We start from the raw sequence: 16,831 nt of genomic DNA, 5'->3' as shown, positions 1-16,831 counted from the left end.
AGTATATTATGTATAGCAACTCCTTTTGTGTCATTTAATAACGATTATTTGATCAATTTTCTTGTAACTGCTATTATTGTTGAAATGTACGTATGAAAAAATATGTTTATGTGTCTTTAAGATTAGATATATTAAGTTTGGATCTATTCTCTTATTTTTCTCATGAATCTCTTTTGAAAACAAGTATTTATATGCCAAAAAATCTAGCATGTAGATGCTTTATTCAAAAATAGAATTAAAGTTTCATAAATTAAAGATTTGTCTATTGATAGCTAATCGATTTGTAGTTTAAAATCATAATAAACAACTCATAAGATTTGGAAATGATATGAAATGAGAATGAAGTTGAAATACAAGATTTGATGAGGAATATCAAATGCCTTAGTTGAAGTTGTCTGTTGGGTTGCTTCAGGAATGACGACCAATGTCAGAAAATTCATAAAACAGATCTCAGAAGTGGTCCTAAATGTCTTCAAAATGAGAATTATTAAGGAATGACGACCACTGACAGAAAATTGACTCAGAAAATCATAGAATTAATATTTAGAGTCTTCAAAATGAGTCTTAACTCGATCTTAATTCATTCTTTCGATCTAAATATAAGACATCATTTGCCAACTGCCCCAACTGCAAATATAGCGATTATATTCAGGTTTCAAGTTATCAATGAACAAATCTTGGCTATGAAATTTGCAAAACCACTTCATTTTATTTTAATTAAGCTATATAATGTCATATATGGATGATTAACTGGTCATTTAAAGATCATTTAGCTGAATTATTTAGATGATAATTTTGAAAATTGAAATCAAATCCGAGTATACATTAAATCTAGTCATCAAGTGGACATTAACTTGTCAGACAAGTTAAAATGAATTTTAGTCAATTTTGGAAAGGATTTGAAAATAGAATTTAATCTGAGTTTTGACTACAAGTGAATAAGGTGGCACAAGTCGAGGTGGCTCTATATTAGAGTCCTGTCTACACTGAATTTGGTAACCCAGATTGCTTATTGAATCTTACTTGATGTCATATATGACTTAAGCAGGAAACATGTCAGAGTCACGCCGACCTGGAGTTTGATTTTGAATCGATTATTCGACTTGTGGTCTTCAGAATAACTCGATTTTCAAAATTATGAATGAAATAAATCGATGTTGACTTCCTACTGATTTTAGATTTGATTCCTCTGTCATGTCGTATCAGGTGTTTGATGTTAGCGAGGAAAAAAAAGTCATTAACACTAAATTTACTCATTTTATTAATACCGCCCTGAAATTTTTAATAAAAAAATCAGTTTGATGGTTCAATGGATAGACTTAATAATCACAAAGACACAGAGTACGTGATAAAATGGAAACTTTTTTTTTTGCTGTAGTTTTCAAAATAAATCAAATGTCCGTGAAACCTGATAATGAAATTCCTTTACATTTTGTGTCGTAAATATTTTTTTGAGTAAGACAATCCCATTTAAAGGTGTTGCGTGAATAATTTAATCACAATGTAAGCACAAAGTTGAGTATGGCAAGTGATAAATTTTAATGAAACTTGTCGATGGAATTGGTTGTGGCGGGAGCTTTGAAGGTGTCAATTTTGAATATTTTAAATGGAAATTTTTTAAATTAAATTTTTAATAATTTTAAATTTTTAAAATTTAGTTTTCAAAAAATTTGAATTTTTTTGATTAAAATTTTCAATTTTAATTTTAAAAATTTCAGTTAGAAAAATTTTAATTAAGAAATTTTTATTTAAAAATTCAAGTCTTTAAAATTTCAATTTCAAAAATATTAAAATTTAAAATTTGAGTTCTTAAATTTCAATTTAAATTAAAATTTTCAATTTTTAAAAATCGTCAAATTTAAATTTTGAAACACATCTATTTTGATGTAAAACCCCCAGAAACCTCTCATTTTGTTTTTAAATTCATTTCCAGTATCAACATTTTTAAAAAATATATTTAAAACAAATTCAAAAATTAAAGAATTGTCAATTGATTACGAAACAAATATCGAATTCCAATTAAAAATTTAAATCATACAATTTATTATCCATATTCATGAATAATGTAAAGAATGGTGGTCGTAAATAACTATCAATTAATAATCGATATTTTAAAAGAAAAATTCAAAAAAAAATATATAAATTAAATACGTCACAAATACAACAAAAAAGAGAGAAATAGCATTCAATTTTTTTTTTTTTGACATTTTTTAACTATTTTTTTTCGATTTTTTTAAATCAATGTTTGAAATTAAAATAATTGAAAATTCCCAACCCAAATGTCCAGAAATCAACGAAATTCACACATCCATTCACGAACCAATCACACTAAACAAAACATAACAAAATTTAATAAAATAATAACAAAAATAAGCAATTTTTCTAAGAAATTTGTTTTAAACTTTATTCAGTATTACATTTCCTACTTATTTTTTCATGCTTAAAAATTAATTTACTTTTTTTATTTTTTGTTTTCCAAAAAAGAAATAATTAGAAAATAAAATGTGACAGAAACAAATAATGAAACTAAAATTATAAATTCATTCAATTAATTGAAATAGTTTTTTTATCATTATTATTTTAAAAAATCACAAGATAATTTCCAATTTTTTATATATTATAAAAATTTTTTTATATTCATTTTTTAAGTAATTTCATCTTCTTCGAACACAAAGAACATCAAAAAAAATTTTGTGAAATTTTAATTTTTTACAGAATAAGAAAATAAGGTCAATGTCGATAATCGACACTTAATCTGCTACTTTGAGTGTCTGTAAAATCGATTAAAAATATTTTAAATTATTATATTTAAATGTTGACAAAATTATGGTCAGATGATGCTGTTTAGTGAGCATGTGGGCTCATATCTTACAAATTATTTAAATTCCTGTCAATTTTCCACTCAAAGCTTCAAATTAATCATCAATAATCGACATCTTAATTTATAAACAATAATTAAAAAATTAATAGAACTTTTTTTTTTAAATTATATTGCAATTCAGCTTAAAAATTAAACATATTTAGTGGCAAAAAAAAATAATAAAAACAAAGAGAATTAATCTTTAAATATTATAAAACTGAACAAAAAAAATTATAAACTTAACATTAAAATGAAATTCATAAAAAATATGATTTTTATGGCTTTAATGCTATTTTGTAGAAATTAATAAAATTATGTATTTTTGACACTGGGGACGCTGCTTGTACGAAGGGTTGAAGAGGTTTTTGGGGTTTATTTTTGTTTCTGATGTATTTTTGGGGGAGGGGTATTAGGGGGTATGGGTTGGAATTTGAAGATTTGTGTTGAGTTTTTAGGGAATTTTTGTTCAATTTATTCAAAAATTTGCTCAGTTTTCCCAAATGTTGCTTAGTTTTTTTATAAATTTGCTCAATTTTCTTAAAAATTGACAAAATTTTGCTCAATTTTCTCAAAAACTGTCAAAATTTTGCTCAATTTACTCAAAAACTTTCAAGAATTTGCTCAAATTTCTCAAAAACTGTCAAAAATTTGCTCAATTTTCTCAAAAACTGTCAAAAATTTGCTCAATTTTTTCAAAAATTGTCAAAAATTTGCTCAATTTTCTCAAAAACTGTCAAAAATTTGCTCAATTTTCTCAAAAACTGTCAAAATTTACTCAATTTTCTCAAAAGCTGTCAAAATTTTGCTCAATTTTATCAAAAACTGTCAAAAATTTGCTCAATTTTCACAAAAATTGTCAAAAAATTTGCTCTATTTTCTTAAAAATTTGCTCAATTTTCTCAAAAAATGTCAAAATTTTGCTCAATTTTCTCAAAAACTGTCAAAAATTTGCTCAGTTTTCTTAAAATTTGTCAAAATTTTGCTCATTTTTTTAAAAAATAGTCAAAATTTTGCTCAATTTTCTCAAAAATTGTCAAAAAATTGCTCAATTTTCTCAAATTTCCAGGAAGATTTTCAACCATAAAACCAGCCATTCATCCATAAATCTACATCAATTCCCATCAAACATCCCACAAAATTCAACACACACTTTCAAATTCCAATCTCAAAAAAATCTTCCCAAGGGCAACTCTAATCGAATCGAGCATTGATAGACATGCCATTAAGCATGCCGCATGCATCAATCCATATGCCAGCATGTATAAACAGTCAAATATTCTCAAACTGTTTACGATACACATTAGTACGAACAATTCCATTAATGCCTCCCCATCTTCATTCCAACCTTTCATCAAAAAAATCAGAAACAAAAAATAAAATTAAAGAAAAAATCCGCAAATTTATGAGAAAATTTTTGTTTGTAATAAAAATTCACTTAATAGATTCATCTGTTAATATCAGTACGAAACTTTATGTCTATGATGAGATTTAGAGAGATAGATGCCAAAAAATGTTCATTTATACAGCTCAGTTTCTGCTTTTTTTTAATTCTTTCTAAAAAAACTGCTAATAACTAACTTTATATATATATATTTTTTATATTTCGCAAAAAGGAGATTTTTTTTTACTTTTTTTTTTATCATTATTTCTTAGAGCATTCTTACATACTAGTACGTATTTTTATATCATCAATGAATTTCATTTTTTGTGGTGGAATCATGAAGGGGTCTAGCTGGGGTTGAGGGTGATTTGAGTCAATTCTAACTCAAGTCCTCATTACCCTCCACCAAACCCCCTCAATCATCCCCCAACTTACGTTTTTAAAATTACTTTTAAGTTTTTTTTTATCAATCTGCTATTTTTTAAAAATTAAAAATTTTTTCTTCATTTTCTATGTTCAAAAAATGATAAAGTTCCTGCATATTCAATCATTTTTTACTTTCTTCATCCTTAAGATCAGTTATGTTCACTTATAAATTATGTAAATATCATTAATCATTAATATTATTATGAATTTTTTTTATTAATATTTCTTTTTATAACTAAATGGCCTTTACGTCTTCACATTCTGCTAACTTCAAAAATGTGAATTTATAAAAAAAAAAAAATTAATTAATTAAAAAGAAATCTTTCTTTATGATAAGTCATTGCGTGCAATTTATTTTGAAAATCATGCATGATTTTTGTTATACCGAGAAAAATTTTTTTACTTCTTTTTCTGAGATTTTCGACTTTTTTTTTAATACTTTTTTAATCATTCTTCATATTTTTTTTTACACACTTAACACATGAAGGATTCATTTTTATTTTTGTATCGCTTAATTACAGCATCAGCGTCAGCTTTCTATGCACTCTCAATGATCCTTGGATGTGGGGGTCTGGTGGGGGGGTCTCAGGGGGTCATGGCAATCAATGATGATTTATTGTGAATTTTGTCAATTTTTTGGGCGAGTTGTTGTGCATTCTTGATGACTTATTGCAGGATATTGACGAGTTTTTGTGAGATTTTGTTGACTTTTTGTGAGATTTTGATGACTTTTTGTGAGATTTTGTTGAATTTTTGAAGAATCTTGATGAATTCTTGCATTATTTTGATAGATTCTTGTACAATCTCACTAAGATTCTCATCTATTCTCACAATTCCAATAAGAATCAATCCAAAATGGACGACCTTCGATGGCCATTATCATTTTCAACAATACAATCTAGTTCATCAGTGTATGTTGCCATATTCTCATGCTATGTTGCCATATTTGCATCATTATTGATGATTTTGAATCTTAGAAAATTCTCAAAAATTCTCTAAATTCTCAAAATTCTCAAGTAACCCACAAAGCCCATCCAAACGCCCACCCAAGGGAATGAATGAATTTTAATTTAAGAATTACTTTACATTACTGTGTATTTGTGTATATTCACCTATTTAATGCATTTTTTTATTTACTCAATATTAATTATGACGGAATCATTTATTTACTTTTTTTTGTAGAAAGAAATTTTTGGGGATAGATAGGGATATAGAGAAGGGAGATAGAGTAAGTAATTCAAGACTTTTTAAAGTAGTAAAAAACCGATTGTATTTTTTATAATCTGAAAGGTATGAGAATTTATGAACTGACTTTACTGACTGCCTTTAAAATGTCCTGATTCTTATTATCCAATTGTCCCATCATACCCAAATTGCCGGTTAATCCACCACCTAAACCACCCATACCACCTAAACCTAATTTCAAATCATTTTGTACTAATGACGGATGATGCAAATGGCTTCCAACTAATCCACCAACACCATGATTTCCAATATGTCCACTATGTGGTCCATGGCCATGTGAATTTTGTGATGATAAAAGAGCTGCATGTTCTTGCTGTTGTTGTGCTTTATTATGTTGCTGTTGTTGCTGTTGTTGTGATGATTTCATTGTTTCTTGCTTCATTTTCTCTTGCTCTTCGCGCTCACGTCTTGCCTTTAATTTATATACATATGTATTCATTTGAAAAGAATTATTATATACATATATTGTGTATCGATGGAAATGGAAAGAAGAAAGAAGAATAAAAATAAGAAAAGAATTAACAAAAATTTATATACGAATCGAAAATGAAATAAATTTTAATTTAAAATATTCTGTCTTCTTTCTTTTCGTTCTGAGAGAAGAAAGAAACCATGAAAAGTCATAAATTTTGGAGTGGTCACAAACTTGACTGTGGAATTGGGATGTCCAAGTGATGAGTTTTGTTTGGTTTGGAGTTTAAATTGAGATTTTGTTGAATTTTGTTAAAGAAATTTGATGATTTAATTGATAATAAATGAAATTGATAAGCTGAAGGGTTCGAATCTCAAACTGGAATTTAGTTGAAATTTTATTATTTCGTAATTCATTTTTTTTGCATATTTGAAGTAAACTTATCCAAGTAATGGAATGACATTTTGTCATTAAAAGGTCGGTTGTCTTTTAAGTTGTACTTTTCAATTAACTGCTATGTTAATCGAGTTTGAAGGCAATTCTTATATGAAGTTGAATCGTGTCTATAGTCAATTAATTCATACAAAATCTAGAATTTAGGCTCTGAAATTGCCCTTAATTAGGGTTTATCCCTATTATCTGACACAGAGATTGAAGTAAACTCGGATTTTGTGTGGAATCGAATCAATTTGAGTCGAGGTTTGAGTCGAATTTAACATACAAAATCGAAGATGATTTCGAGCTCTGTGCTAGATTTTAAGGATGGATCCTAGCTTAAGACACTTTTAGAGTCCAAATTTTGACATTATACCCGGTCCTAGCAACTAAAAATTGAACAAAAACCATCAATTTCAACAATAATCTCCATAAAAATTCCCAATTGTATTCTCAAAGACATTATCTCATCTGGACATCCTCCCCAACAAAGAGGAAAAGATCAAGCACAAAAAAAGAACCAAACACAAGACAACAAAATATAATATTTGAAGCATATAGCAATAAAAATGTGCGTGGGACATTTTTTCTCTTTTTCTCTTTGTCGTCCTCTTCTTCATCATATTTCTTCTATGTGTGCTTGTTTGTTTGTCCACAAACATTATTGCACTACATAGCTTATGGCGTAGACAATAAGGATCATCATAAAATGCTCATATTCATTGTATGCAAATATTCTCTGTTGTCGTTCCATATGAAAGACTTTTTACAATTTGCACTTTATATATGTCATAATATGAATGAATATGCATACACAGCATGATAGAAGCTAATGATAATCGGTCTAGAAGTTTGTGACCATTGAGGACACACAAAAAGCTGACCAATAGTAATAATCAGCTATTGACTATGCAAATTTTGTTTTTGTGTCCTCAAAACTTGCAATGTCTGCTACCATACATAATTTTTCTAGTTTTATACCTGTTCATTGATCTCTTTAACAGCACGCAATTCCTTTTTTAATTTCATGCGGCGATTTTGGAACCTGTTTGAAGTAAAAAAATGAAAATAATGAGAATTAATAAAAATATTATGCAATATTATTGGTGCATATAATTAAGTAAATTTATATCTTTATTTTACTGGCTGACTTGTGATTTCCTTCTAACGATTGCATACTTTTTTATGCTTCTGTGGAAACATGTTGCAATGAATTGAGTGTGTAATGAGTTGATTTGGCTTTGTAGAGGCCGAAATTGGAGTTTATTGAGTTGTAATTGGTAAAATTAGGTAAGTGCGCAATTTAGATTGAAATGATTTAAATGAGGGTATATGAAGAGCAGGTGGATGCTACAGAGATATCAACGTATTGTAATCAAATGTTCGAATTCTTTGAATTTGGTAGAATTACTCGGTTTTACTAGTTCCATTGACTAGTTCCATAGAATATTGACAATAATATGAAGATATGATTGAAATCCAAGCATCTGGTGAGAATCGAACTTGAACACTTAAAGAGAGACTAAGGCAGATATCAAGTCTAATGCCTAACCACTAGTCCACAGAGGCTTTACACTCTATTTAGCAGAATTGTCTATTTAAAGTATCATTTGGTATTGGAAATTGGCAAGTGGAAGGCAGCAATAGGGCCAGTTTCAGCATCTGAAGGAGGCCATGAATAGGGTTTGAATCTGGATCCCCTCAGACACCAAACTAACAAAGTTGCATCATCTCAAACAATTATTGAGACAATAATTCAATCAATTACAATCATCTGCTTACTTCCTACTTAATTCTACTCCCAAATTCCCTCAGCCAACTCTACAACCCCTCATCAAATAGACAATCGAACAGCAAGTCGACAATTAAATATGCACCCACTATCATCGACCGTATGCATCCACCGCCATCATACAATCTCCCAAATCAACCTCACTGAACACAAAAAAATTTCCATTTCAATTGATATTCCATGAATTAATTTAAAATAAATGCACTTATTTTAATTGATTTAATTATTAAAATTGAAAGAAGAAAATGTTCTAGACAGTAAATTAGCTCAATAGAAATTTAATTCATCGAATTGGTTCAATGACCTTCGAGAAATGAGGTTCTTTTCATAAAAAGCAATGAAAATTTCTAACGTCTAATTATCGAGTGTATCTATACGGTAATTATCGATTAATGTTATGATAATTATTAATAATTGTAATTATAAAGCTCATGTTAACATCTAATTGCTTGTAGTTGATTATTATCTGTGAGGTATGGAATAACTAATGGTGAATTTTTTTATTGGAATTTAAGGAGGATGTGGAATGTGTGAAGTGGAGTGGCTTTCTGTTGCGTATTAGTTTTTGTGATTTGTTAACTAATGAGTTGCTAATGAGGCATATTGAGTAACAAGAGTGTTTGAAATTAGCTGTTTTAAGCAGGTTAATAGTCAATCTTAATTCGTATGGATCATTTGGAGTGGCTAGGTTGTCCTGCTTAATTTGTATGAATTCGTATGACTAGGTTGTCCCACTTTAGACCTTAACAGGCAAAGAGACCGCTTTTAGGCACCATAGTGGTATTTTGGCACCAACAAAGCGTCCTATTTGCCTTATAGGGTCTAAAGCGAGACAACTTAGCCGCCAAGTCCTTATTTTGCAGGCAAAACAGTAAAATGATGTTAAAATGTCCTTATACGACCATGAGCCCACTCTTTTAGACTATTTTGATACTTGTTGTTCCAAAAAATGCATAATATCCCTCAGGTCATCATTAATAACTGTATCATGAGCCAGGTCACACTTAAATACAAGCCATACACTGCTAGAGCTTGTTAATCTACGTCAGTCTACTCTAATCACAGTTTTAGGAAAGGATACCCTCGGTTGCTCTAAATACAAGCCTCTGACGCATTGATTGACATTTCTAGGTAGTCTAGTGTCTCACAATCCCACCCACAGCATACATTCTACAAATAATGTCAATCAGGTATCCCAAAAATACCATTGCATGATCCAACTTCCAATTTTATCACAAACGCACTCAATTCATTGACGACAATAGTATCTATAAATACAGAAGTACTACAATATCCAAAAATACATACCAAATCTTAATCTGTCGTTCTGTTAGACATAGTGCATGTGCGATTTCGATACGTCTTCTGCGTGTAAGATAGTGATTAAAATGAAATTCTTTCTCTAACTCCAATGTTTGGAATCGTGTGTATGTTTGACGACCACGTCTTCGTGGACAACCATTTGGACCTGCAAATAGAAATAAGAACAAGATATAAATGAGTATATATATAGAAAGGTGCGTGTATACAGCAATGATGTAGTTAAATGAGGAACTTTCTCTTTTCATTGTTTGCTGTCGATGGTGTCCGATGAATAAGTAAAGAAAGCAGCATGCCGAAAAAAAAGGGTTTATTTACTTAATTCAATGACAAAAAAAAAATGTTTTTTTCGCATGAAATTTTCCCTTTTTTTTGCTGTTGTTGTTGCGTAAACGACCGAAAACTTTCACATTTTAAACAATTCTTTTCATGTTCCTTCTTATCATTCAAAACAAGGAAAGCGATTTCACTTTAAGGAGCTGAAAAAAGGGTTTCTCTTTATCTTTTTTTCTCCTTTTTTCTGTTCCTTGTTTTTTTTATAGTTCTTTTTAACTTTCTTCTTATTCTTCTTACTTGTTACGGCATGCAATGCCTTTTTATTGCTTCTTTTTCGCAACAGAAAATAACGTTGATGGATTGGTATTGTCAAGGATATGCCCAAAAAACTTTTTTTTTAGCATACAACATTATGTTTTTGTCTGTAATTTAATTTTTTATGACTTTTTCTTTGCCTTTTTTTGCTTTTCGTTTTTTTGACAGAAATAAAATAAGAAGAATTGGAAATTTTGTGATAGGAACGGTAAATTTAGGATAGTGAGTAACGGAAACGCATTTTTCTTTTGGTAACGGGAATATTTGAGAGTATTGAGGTGTATGTGATTGGATATTGAGGTATATAAGGATGAATAATGAGGGATGTGAAAGGTGTAATGACCTTTTGGTATATGGATGCTCTCTTGCTCTTTGTTGAGGTTTTTAAATGGCTTATTTTGAGAATATTCTCAAAAATTGTCAGGATAATGTCTTTTTGAGCCTCTATGAGCTTCAACGAGTCTCTATGGGACTCTATGGGACTCTATGAGCCTCTATGAGCCTCTATGAGCTTCTATGAGCTTCTATGAGCATCTATGAGACTCTATGAGCCTCTATGAGCCTCTATGAGCCTTTTTGAGCCTCTATGAGTCTTTATAAGACTTTATGAGTCTCTATGAGCCTCTATGAGCCTCTATGAGACTCTCTGAACCCCTCAGAGCATTTATGGGTCTTTGGGGACCTCTAAGAGTCAATTTAAAGGACGTAAGATGCCCAAAACCATTACCAAGTCACTAACAACCACCTAACCACCCACTCAACATCCCAAAAAACTCGCTCAAACCCAACCAAACAGCAAATTCCTTTTATTATCCTTTCCACCAATTTTATCCATTTTTATTTCCACTTTCTATAAAAAAAAACTCAAAAGTAAAACTCAAAATTGCCACATAAACCATAAAATAGAATGTAAGTAATTCCGCATACTAAACGATTTCGATCAGCATTTTTTTCTTGCGGTTCTGACAAATTTTTCATATCTCCGAAAATATAAATTCACTGCAGTGCACGAACAAAAAAAAATTTTTAATCTCCATTTATAATAACTTTGAAATTAAATTTTTTTTTGTTCCTTCTTCGTTCCCTTCAATTATTTTTAAAAAAACAGACAGAATCAAATTTTTCATGCGGTGATGTTGACTGTGCACAATGTGCAGCATAAGATATGAAAACAATTGTGTACATAAAATGAAGGAAGACAGGGAGGAAAAAAAACGGTCGCTAAGCAACCGTACCACATTATTGTCGCTCATTCACCGTCGTCCGATGATATGAAAAAAAATGACTCAAAAAACAATTCTTTTACTGCTTCTGCTGTGCTGCACATGAACAGAAAAAAAAATTATATTGCCATTTTTTGCTGCTGCTTCTCTTGGTTTCAACATTTAGTTCAATGAACAGTAAGAGAATTTTTTATAAATTTACGGAACATTTTTTCTTCTGTTGTTGATGGTGACAGGGGAGTTTGAGGGGGTTTGGAGGGATGTATGTTGGTTTAATGGAAGAATTGTGGTTTGAATGAGAAACAAGTAACTGCAATAGTGTTCGTGGAGGTCTAGTTGGGGTTCTTGCAAGTCAATAGGAATCTACATGTATGAAATGAGGTCCATAAATCTACAAAGACGTTCAATAAGGTCTTTATAGGCTGTAAAAAGTCTAAGAGTGTACAGGACAGTCCTGGGAGCTTCAATAAGGATTGAGAGAGCTCATGTTAGTTCCTAGAGCTAACGGTTAGGTCTTTAAGCTGATAGGGTGTCAAAAGAAGTCTTGTAGATGCACAGTTAAGTAAAATTGAGTCCAAAATGGCAAAATATAGTCGCAAGTAGCTCTAAAGAAATTAATTAAATTTTAGTCAAACTGATTCATATAAGCCAATAGAAGCCCAAAACAGTAACATGACATCCAAAATCACTCAGAAGACTTCTATTTCCATTAAAACGCAGTACAATCATTTAAAAATCCCCCCTAAATCGACCTCCATCTTTGCCTCTGCCTTCTTTGTGACTCAAAATAATCTCTCCGTATTTTTACACATTGAGAATGAGGAAGGTGGCATGCACGATGCTGACACACAAAAAAAAAATTATTATTTTATATTTAACACTCATATAGAGATTTTTGTCATTTCATTAATGGAAAAAGTCGTTCCTTTAAAATGACTTTATATTTAATTCCATCTTAAATATTCTTTTTTTTTTAATTCCATAGTTGCCGAAAAGGTGAAGAATTTATTGCTTCAATGTTAAATCCTAATTTATGGATATTCTCATCTTTCCCCATCTCCTTCTCAATTTTTTTTAATAGCATCAGCACTGTGCACAGTCGATGATATTTAATGTAGATAAAGTGAACATTTTTTTCTTCTTTTTTGAGCTTATGAATGTTTATTGGATGTCTTTTAACATTATTTTAGTTTGATGATGTTCATATTTGGTGTCATCTTATTGTGCATTATTAATGAGAAATAATTTTACATTACTTTATTGCAATTAAGGTATGATGAGGAAATGAGGGAAAAAAATAATTTTTGTTGGACAATATGGTGCTCTGCAGATGAGAAATTGGATAGGAAGTGGAGCTTAGTGAGCATGCTCATGACATAATTAAGGAAATGAAGAAAAATTAGATCAATAAATTTTTTAAAAAATATTTCTGGTGGTTTCTAGTCATATTCCGGTCTGTGACATATTTTTGCAGCTTTGTAGAGCTAGAATAGCTATTTTTAGATTTAAATGACAATTCTACAGTTGTAAAATGCTGTTTTGATGTTCATAAATCTCGAGGCGTCATTAGAAAGCTTATAGCTTCATCATAATTTTTTAGTGCGTATATATTAAGCCATTGTTGCATTTACAAGGCTTTTGAGAAGGTTTTGAGATTTGGCATCAATTTTCTAGCATCTAAAGTGAGTATTAGTCTCGAATTTTGTAGTAATTGCATCAAACTTTAGTCACATGCTGTCAAACTCATTAAAATACGTCATTATCAACTTATTTAACTAGGGCCCCTAAACTAATAGCCAACGCAACTTTGAAATGCCTAAATCCCATCATATCCTCAAAAACTCATCATATCCTACACAGCCCATCATTTAGTATGAATAACTACACCTAATCTACAAAAATTCCCATTAAATTCCACCTAAAACCCATTTTACATTAATAAACCCAAGCTCGCAAAATACAAATAATCATCATCATATCCCCCTCTCCATCTTCTTCATTATTCATTCATGCCAAAAAGCAATCTATTTCTATTTTTCTTCTATTTAAAACCTCATTTCGGTATTCATAACGTGAAAGACAACATAAATATCAACGTCAAAACGACGATAAAAATCCATCCCAAATGGGACACGATCGGAAGCAATTCATAATCGCGTCGAATTTTAAAGAAAAAGGAACAAACATTTTCGCTTAATAAACCAAATTTTTTATAGTCATGTGAATGAGATGAACATATTTGTTGGATTTTGCAGGCGTTAATTGCTCAACTTATTTCAACAGTTGTGAGTATATCCATTGAAATACATCAAGTCGATTGAAACTTCGTGTTATTATCCATCATCGAGTAGTTAATTGCGATATTTAATTAGATTTTTATCACTTTTTAAAGAAAGAATTTTTTGAAAAGTTTCACATCAAAAAGAGAGAGTCGGCATATAACACTTACTATAAGCTATGCGGTATGTATATTTAACTACATCTTTATGTCCGCATTTATAATCAAGTAAAACAAATTTCGTGTGTTTATTAATCTACATAAACAATTCTCTCTTACCAAAAAAGATTGATGTAAATATTTATAAGCTAAATACAAGCTTGGTGATTAATTATTCAATTTTTTTCCATCTTATCCCCTCCCTTACAAATCCAATCAGAGAATCTTTAAAATGTTAATATAAACATTCGTCAAATTGAATCTCTTTCTTCTTTTTTTCAAATACAATTTTTTTGAATGCTTAAATAGCTTTTTAGTGAGTTAAGTTTATAACTTCAAAATGAATACTTAACACGAGTCTTAATGAAGCTGGAGAATTGATTTTTTAATTGGATATTGAGTGGCGCAATGGCATTTTTTACAGTATGAGTTGGAATTTGATGGAATTTTGAAATTTATGATGATTTGTGAGTTGGTTTTGGGGCTGGAGTGACTAATTCTGGTAGACAATGGTCATGTTGACCTAAATGAGGCTGATCGTGAGGATACTCAGTCAGATTGCTCGATTTTGAGGGTATATAGGCTGGTAATTGGATATAGTCCTTGATGAGATATGAATAGATGGATAACCAAGTGACAGAGCATCCCTAACGTGTCCTATACCTCCTAGCTCCATTTTAACACTTCCTTGTCATGACCTAATCCCACCTAAAGCACCTAAGCTCAATATTATTGCTTGTCTACATTCCCACATCAAATTCCAACAAATCACACAAATTTCCTAGTAAAAATGCGCCAACAAATCCTCAATTCTAATTCAAATACTGCACCATCACTTCATTTACAAACCTTATTAATATTTATTTTATATATGTGTCGTAATATGACTATTAAGTATAATACACACACCACATACGCAGAAGCAAACGTTGTGCTGAGAGTTACTTTTAATAAAATTAGTCATTATGTGACATTTATAATATCGCAAAAAGTAATGTCCAGCAACATTGTTGTGTAGTTACTAATTAGAAATAGTAAATGAGAAGAAAAAAAGTTGTGTGTAGATTCAGAGTCAGGATACGACAATTTGTACGGGATGTACAATAATTGTCGATTTTTATAGGCTAAAGAGAATTTATTGATTGGTTTAGACAAAGGAAGGTATGGATTATTAGATTTAATCAAGATTGTGCCGGATGGGATTGTAATGGAGTTACAATGTTGCAGAAGATGCGTGAGATGTGCTGTAGTTGAGTTTATGGACTATTTTGGATGGTTTAGCAGACTAAGTTGTCATTTTTGAGTTTCTGGGACAGAATTTGACTAGAATTGAGGTCTATTGACTCTATAAAGTAGAATTTGGGTCTGTTAACTCACTACAATCTTAACTGAACCTCTTGATTCTTACTTAACTGCCAAATTGAGTCTTATCGTCAATATTGAGTAACGCATGTCTCTATAGGACCCTATAAAGCCTACAATAGGTTTCTATACCTTCATATGATGTCTATAAACACTATAGACCCCAATCTACTCTCCAACATCCCCAACAATTCCTAATAATCCCCAAAAATCCATCCAATACTCAACAATATAACCCATTAATCCATTATCATATTAACAAAATTAAACTCAAAAAGGCCCTGATATTTACATTACAATTCAATCCAATAATCCGCATCGTTAGCATCATTTGTAATTGCCATACTCATAAACATTCACTATGCGCACATGTGTGCCTTACAATATTATTAAAAATCCACCGCACACATGTGAATTTGAAAAAGAGGAAAAAAAAGGCAAAAAGTTGTGACAAGTCAACAACAAAAGTTAAGTTTAGTGGAATAAATGACATTCAAAATGTGTCGAATATTATACGCTTTAAGATAATTCTTTTTTCGGCACCTATACGAGAAGAAAAAGGCAATTACTGCCATTAATGCCATTATTATAAATTACGCAAGAAACAATATGGATATTTTGGTGTCTCATGCCAAATAACGTTGATTTTACTTCTTCATGTTCTCCTACATACTTTTTTTTTTATTTTCATTTTCTATATGTACATGTACATGTATTCCATCCCTAAAATTTGAAAATTAAATTTATGGTAATTGGATTATACCCTCTATATCAGATGTATTAAATTGTATTGTGTTGTTGTACTGAGCAGCGGAGAAATGAAAATGAATTTCGAGCAGAAAGGAAAGAGGAATTATCAAGGAAGAGAAATGGCATGAGAGAAGAAAAGAAAGATGGCTTCAGTGATGGTGTAAAATTTACGATACGTATCATAACCATTGTTGCATCTGATCTTTTTTTCTATCTATATCGGTCTTTTGTGTTTTGTTGGATGGATGATGTGAGGAAGAGAAAGTTTGTTTTTGAGAAAGGGATGTGCTGGTGGTAGATTGTCGGATGGTCTGGATTGGAAGGATTTTGATGGGTATTTAGTAGAATTGTTGGGTTTTTGGGCATTTTTGAGATTTTTTTGGAGCAATTAAGTAAAATTTCATAAAAATTTGATAAAAATTAGTCAATAACATGTCTTTGTGGTAATAATCATAACTATGTTGGTCATAATCATGACATATGTTGGTCATAAGCATGACTTATGTTATCTAAAGCAAGAAATAAGTCATTAAGTGATATGAAAGCTGTGACAATTAGAATCAAGCAACAGAGCTACGTCAGATTAATGTAAAATCT

General features: G+C 30.4%; 1 protein-coding gene across 2 annotated transcripts in view; it reads right to left on the bottom strand.

Moving 5' to 3' along the window:
* Nucleotides 1–3,179: 3,179 nt before the first annotated feature.
* Nucleotides 3,180–16,831, bottom strand: part of LOC139086102 (homeobox protein abdominal-A homolog) — a 37,719-nt gene continuing 24,067 nt past the window's right edge. For both annotated transcript variants that reach the window (XM_070634421.1, XM_070634423.1), the window contains exons 5-7: nt 9,860–10,019; nt 7,741–7,804; nt 3,180–6,324 (exon numbers count right to left, since the gene is read on the bottom strand). In XM_070634421.1, coding sequence (XP_070490522.1) covers nt 5,968–6,324; nt 7,741–7,804; nt 9,860–10,019 — 581 coding nt within the window. In that variant the 3' untranslated portion in view covers nt 3,180–5,967. The remainder of the gene's footprint in view (nt 6,325–7,740; nt 7,805–9,859; nt 10,020–16,831) is intronic.

The sequence above is a fragment of the Chironomus tepperi genome, unplaced genomic scaffold (assembly GCF_022539635.2).
Source record: "Chironomus tepperi strain 1889 unplaced genomic scaffold, CSIRO-AGI_Ctep_v1 contig_85, whole genome shotgun sequence".
NCBI classification, from domain to species: domain Eukaryota; kingdom Metazoa; phylum Arthropoda; class Insecta; order Diptera; family Chironomidae; genus Chironomus; species Chironomus tepperi.
The sequence above is the reverse complement of the archived record's forward strand: the minus strand, read 5'-3'. Positions and strand labels throughout refer to the sequence as shown.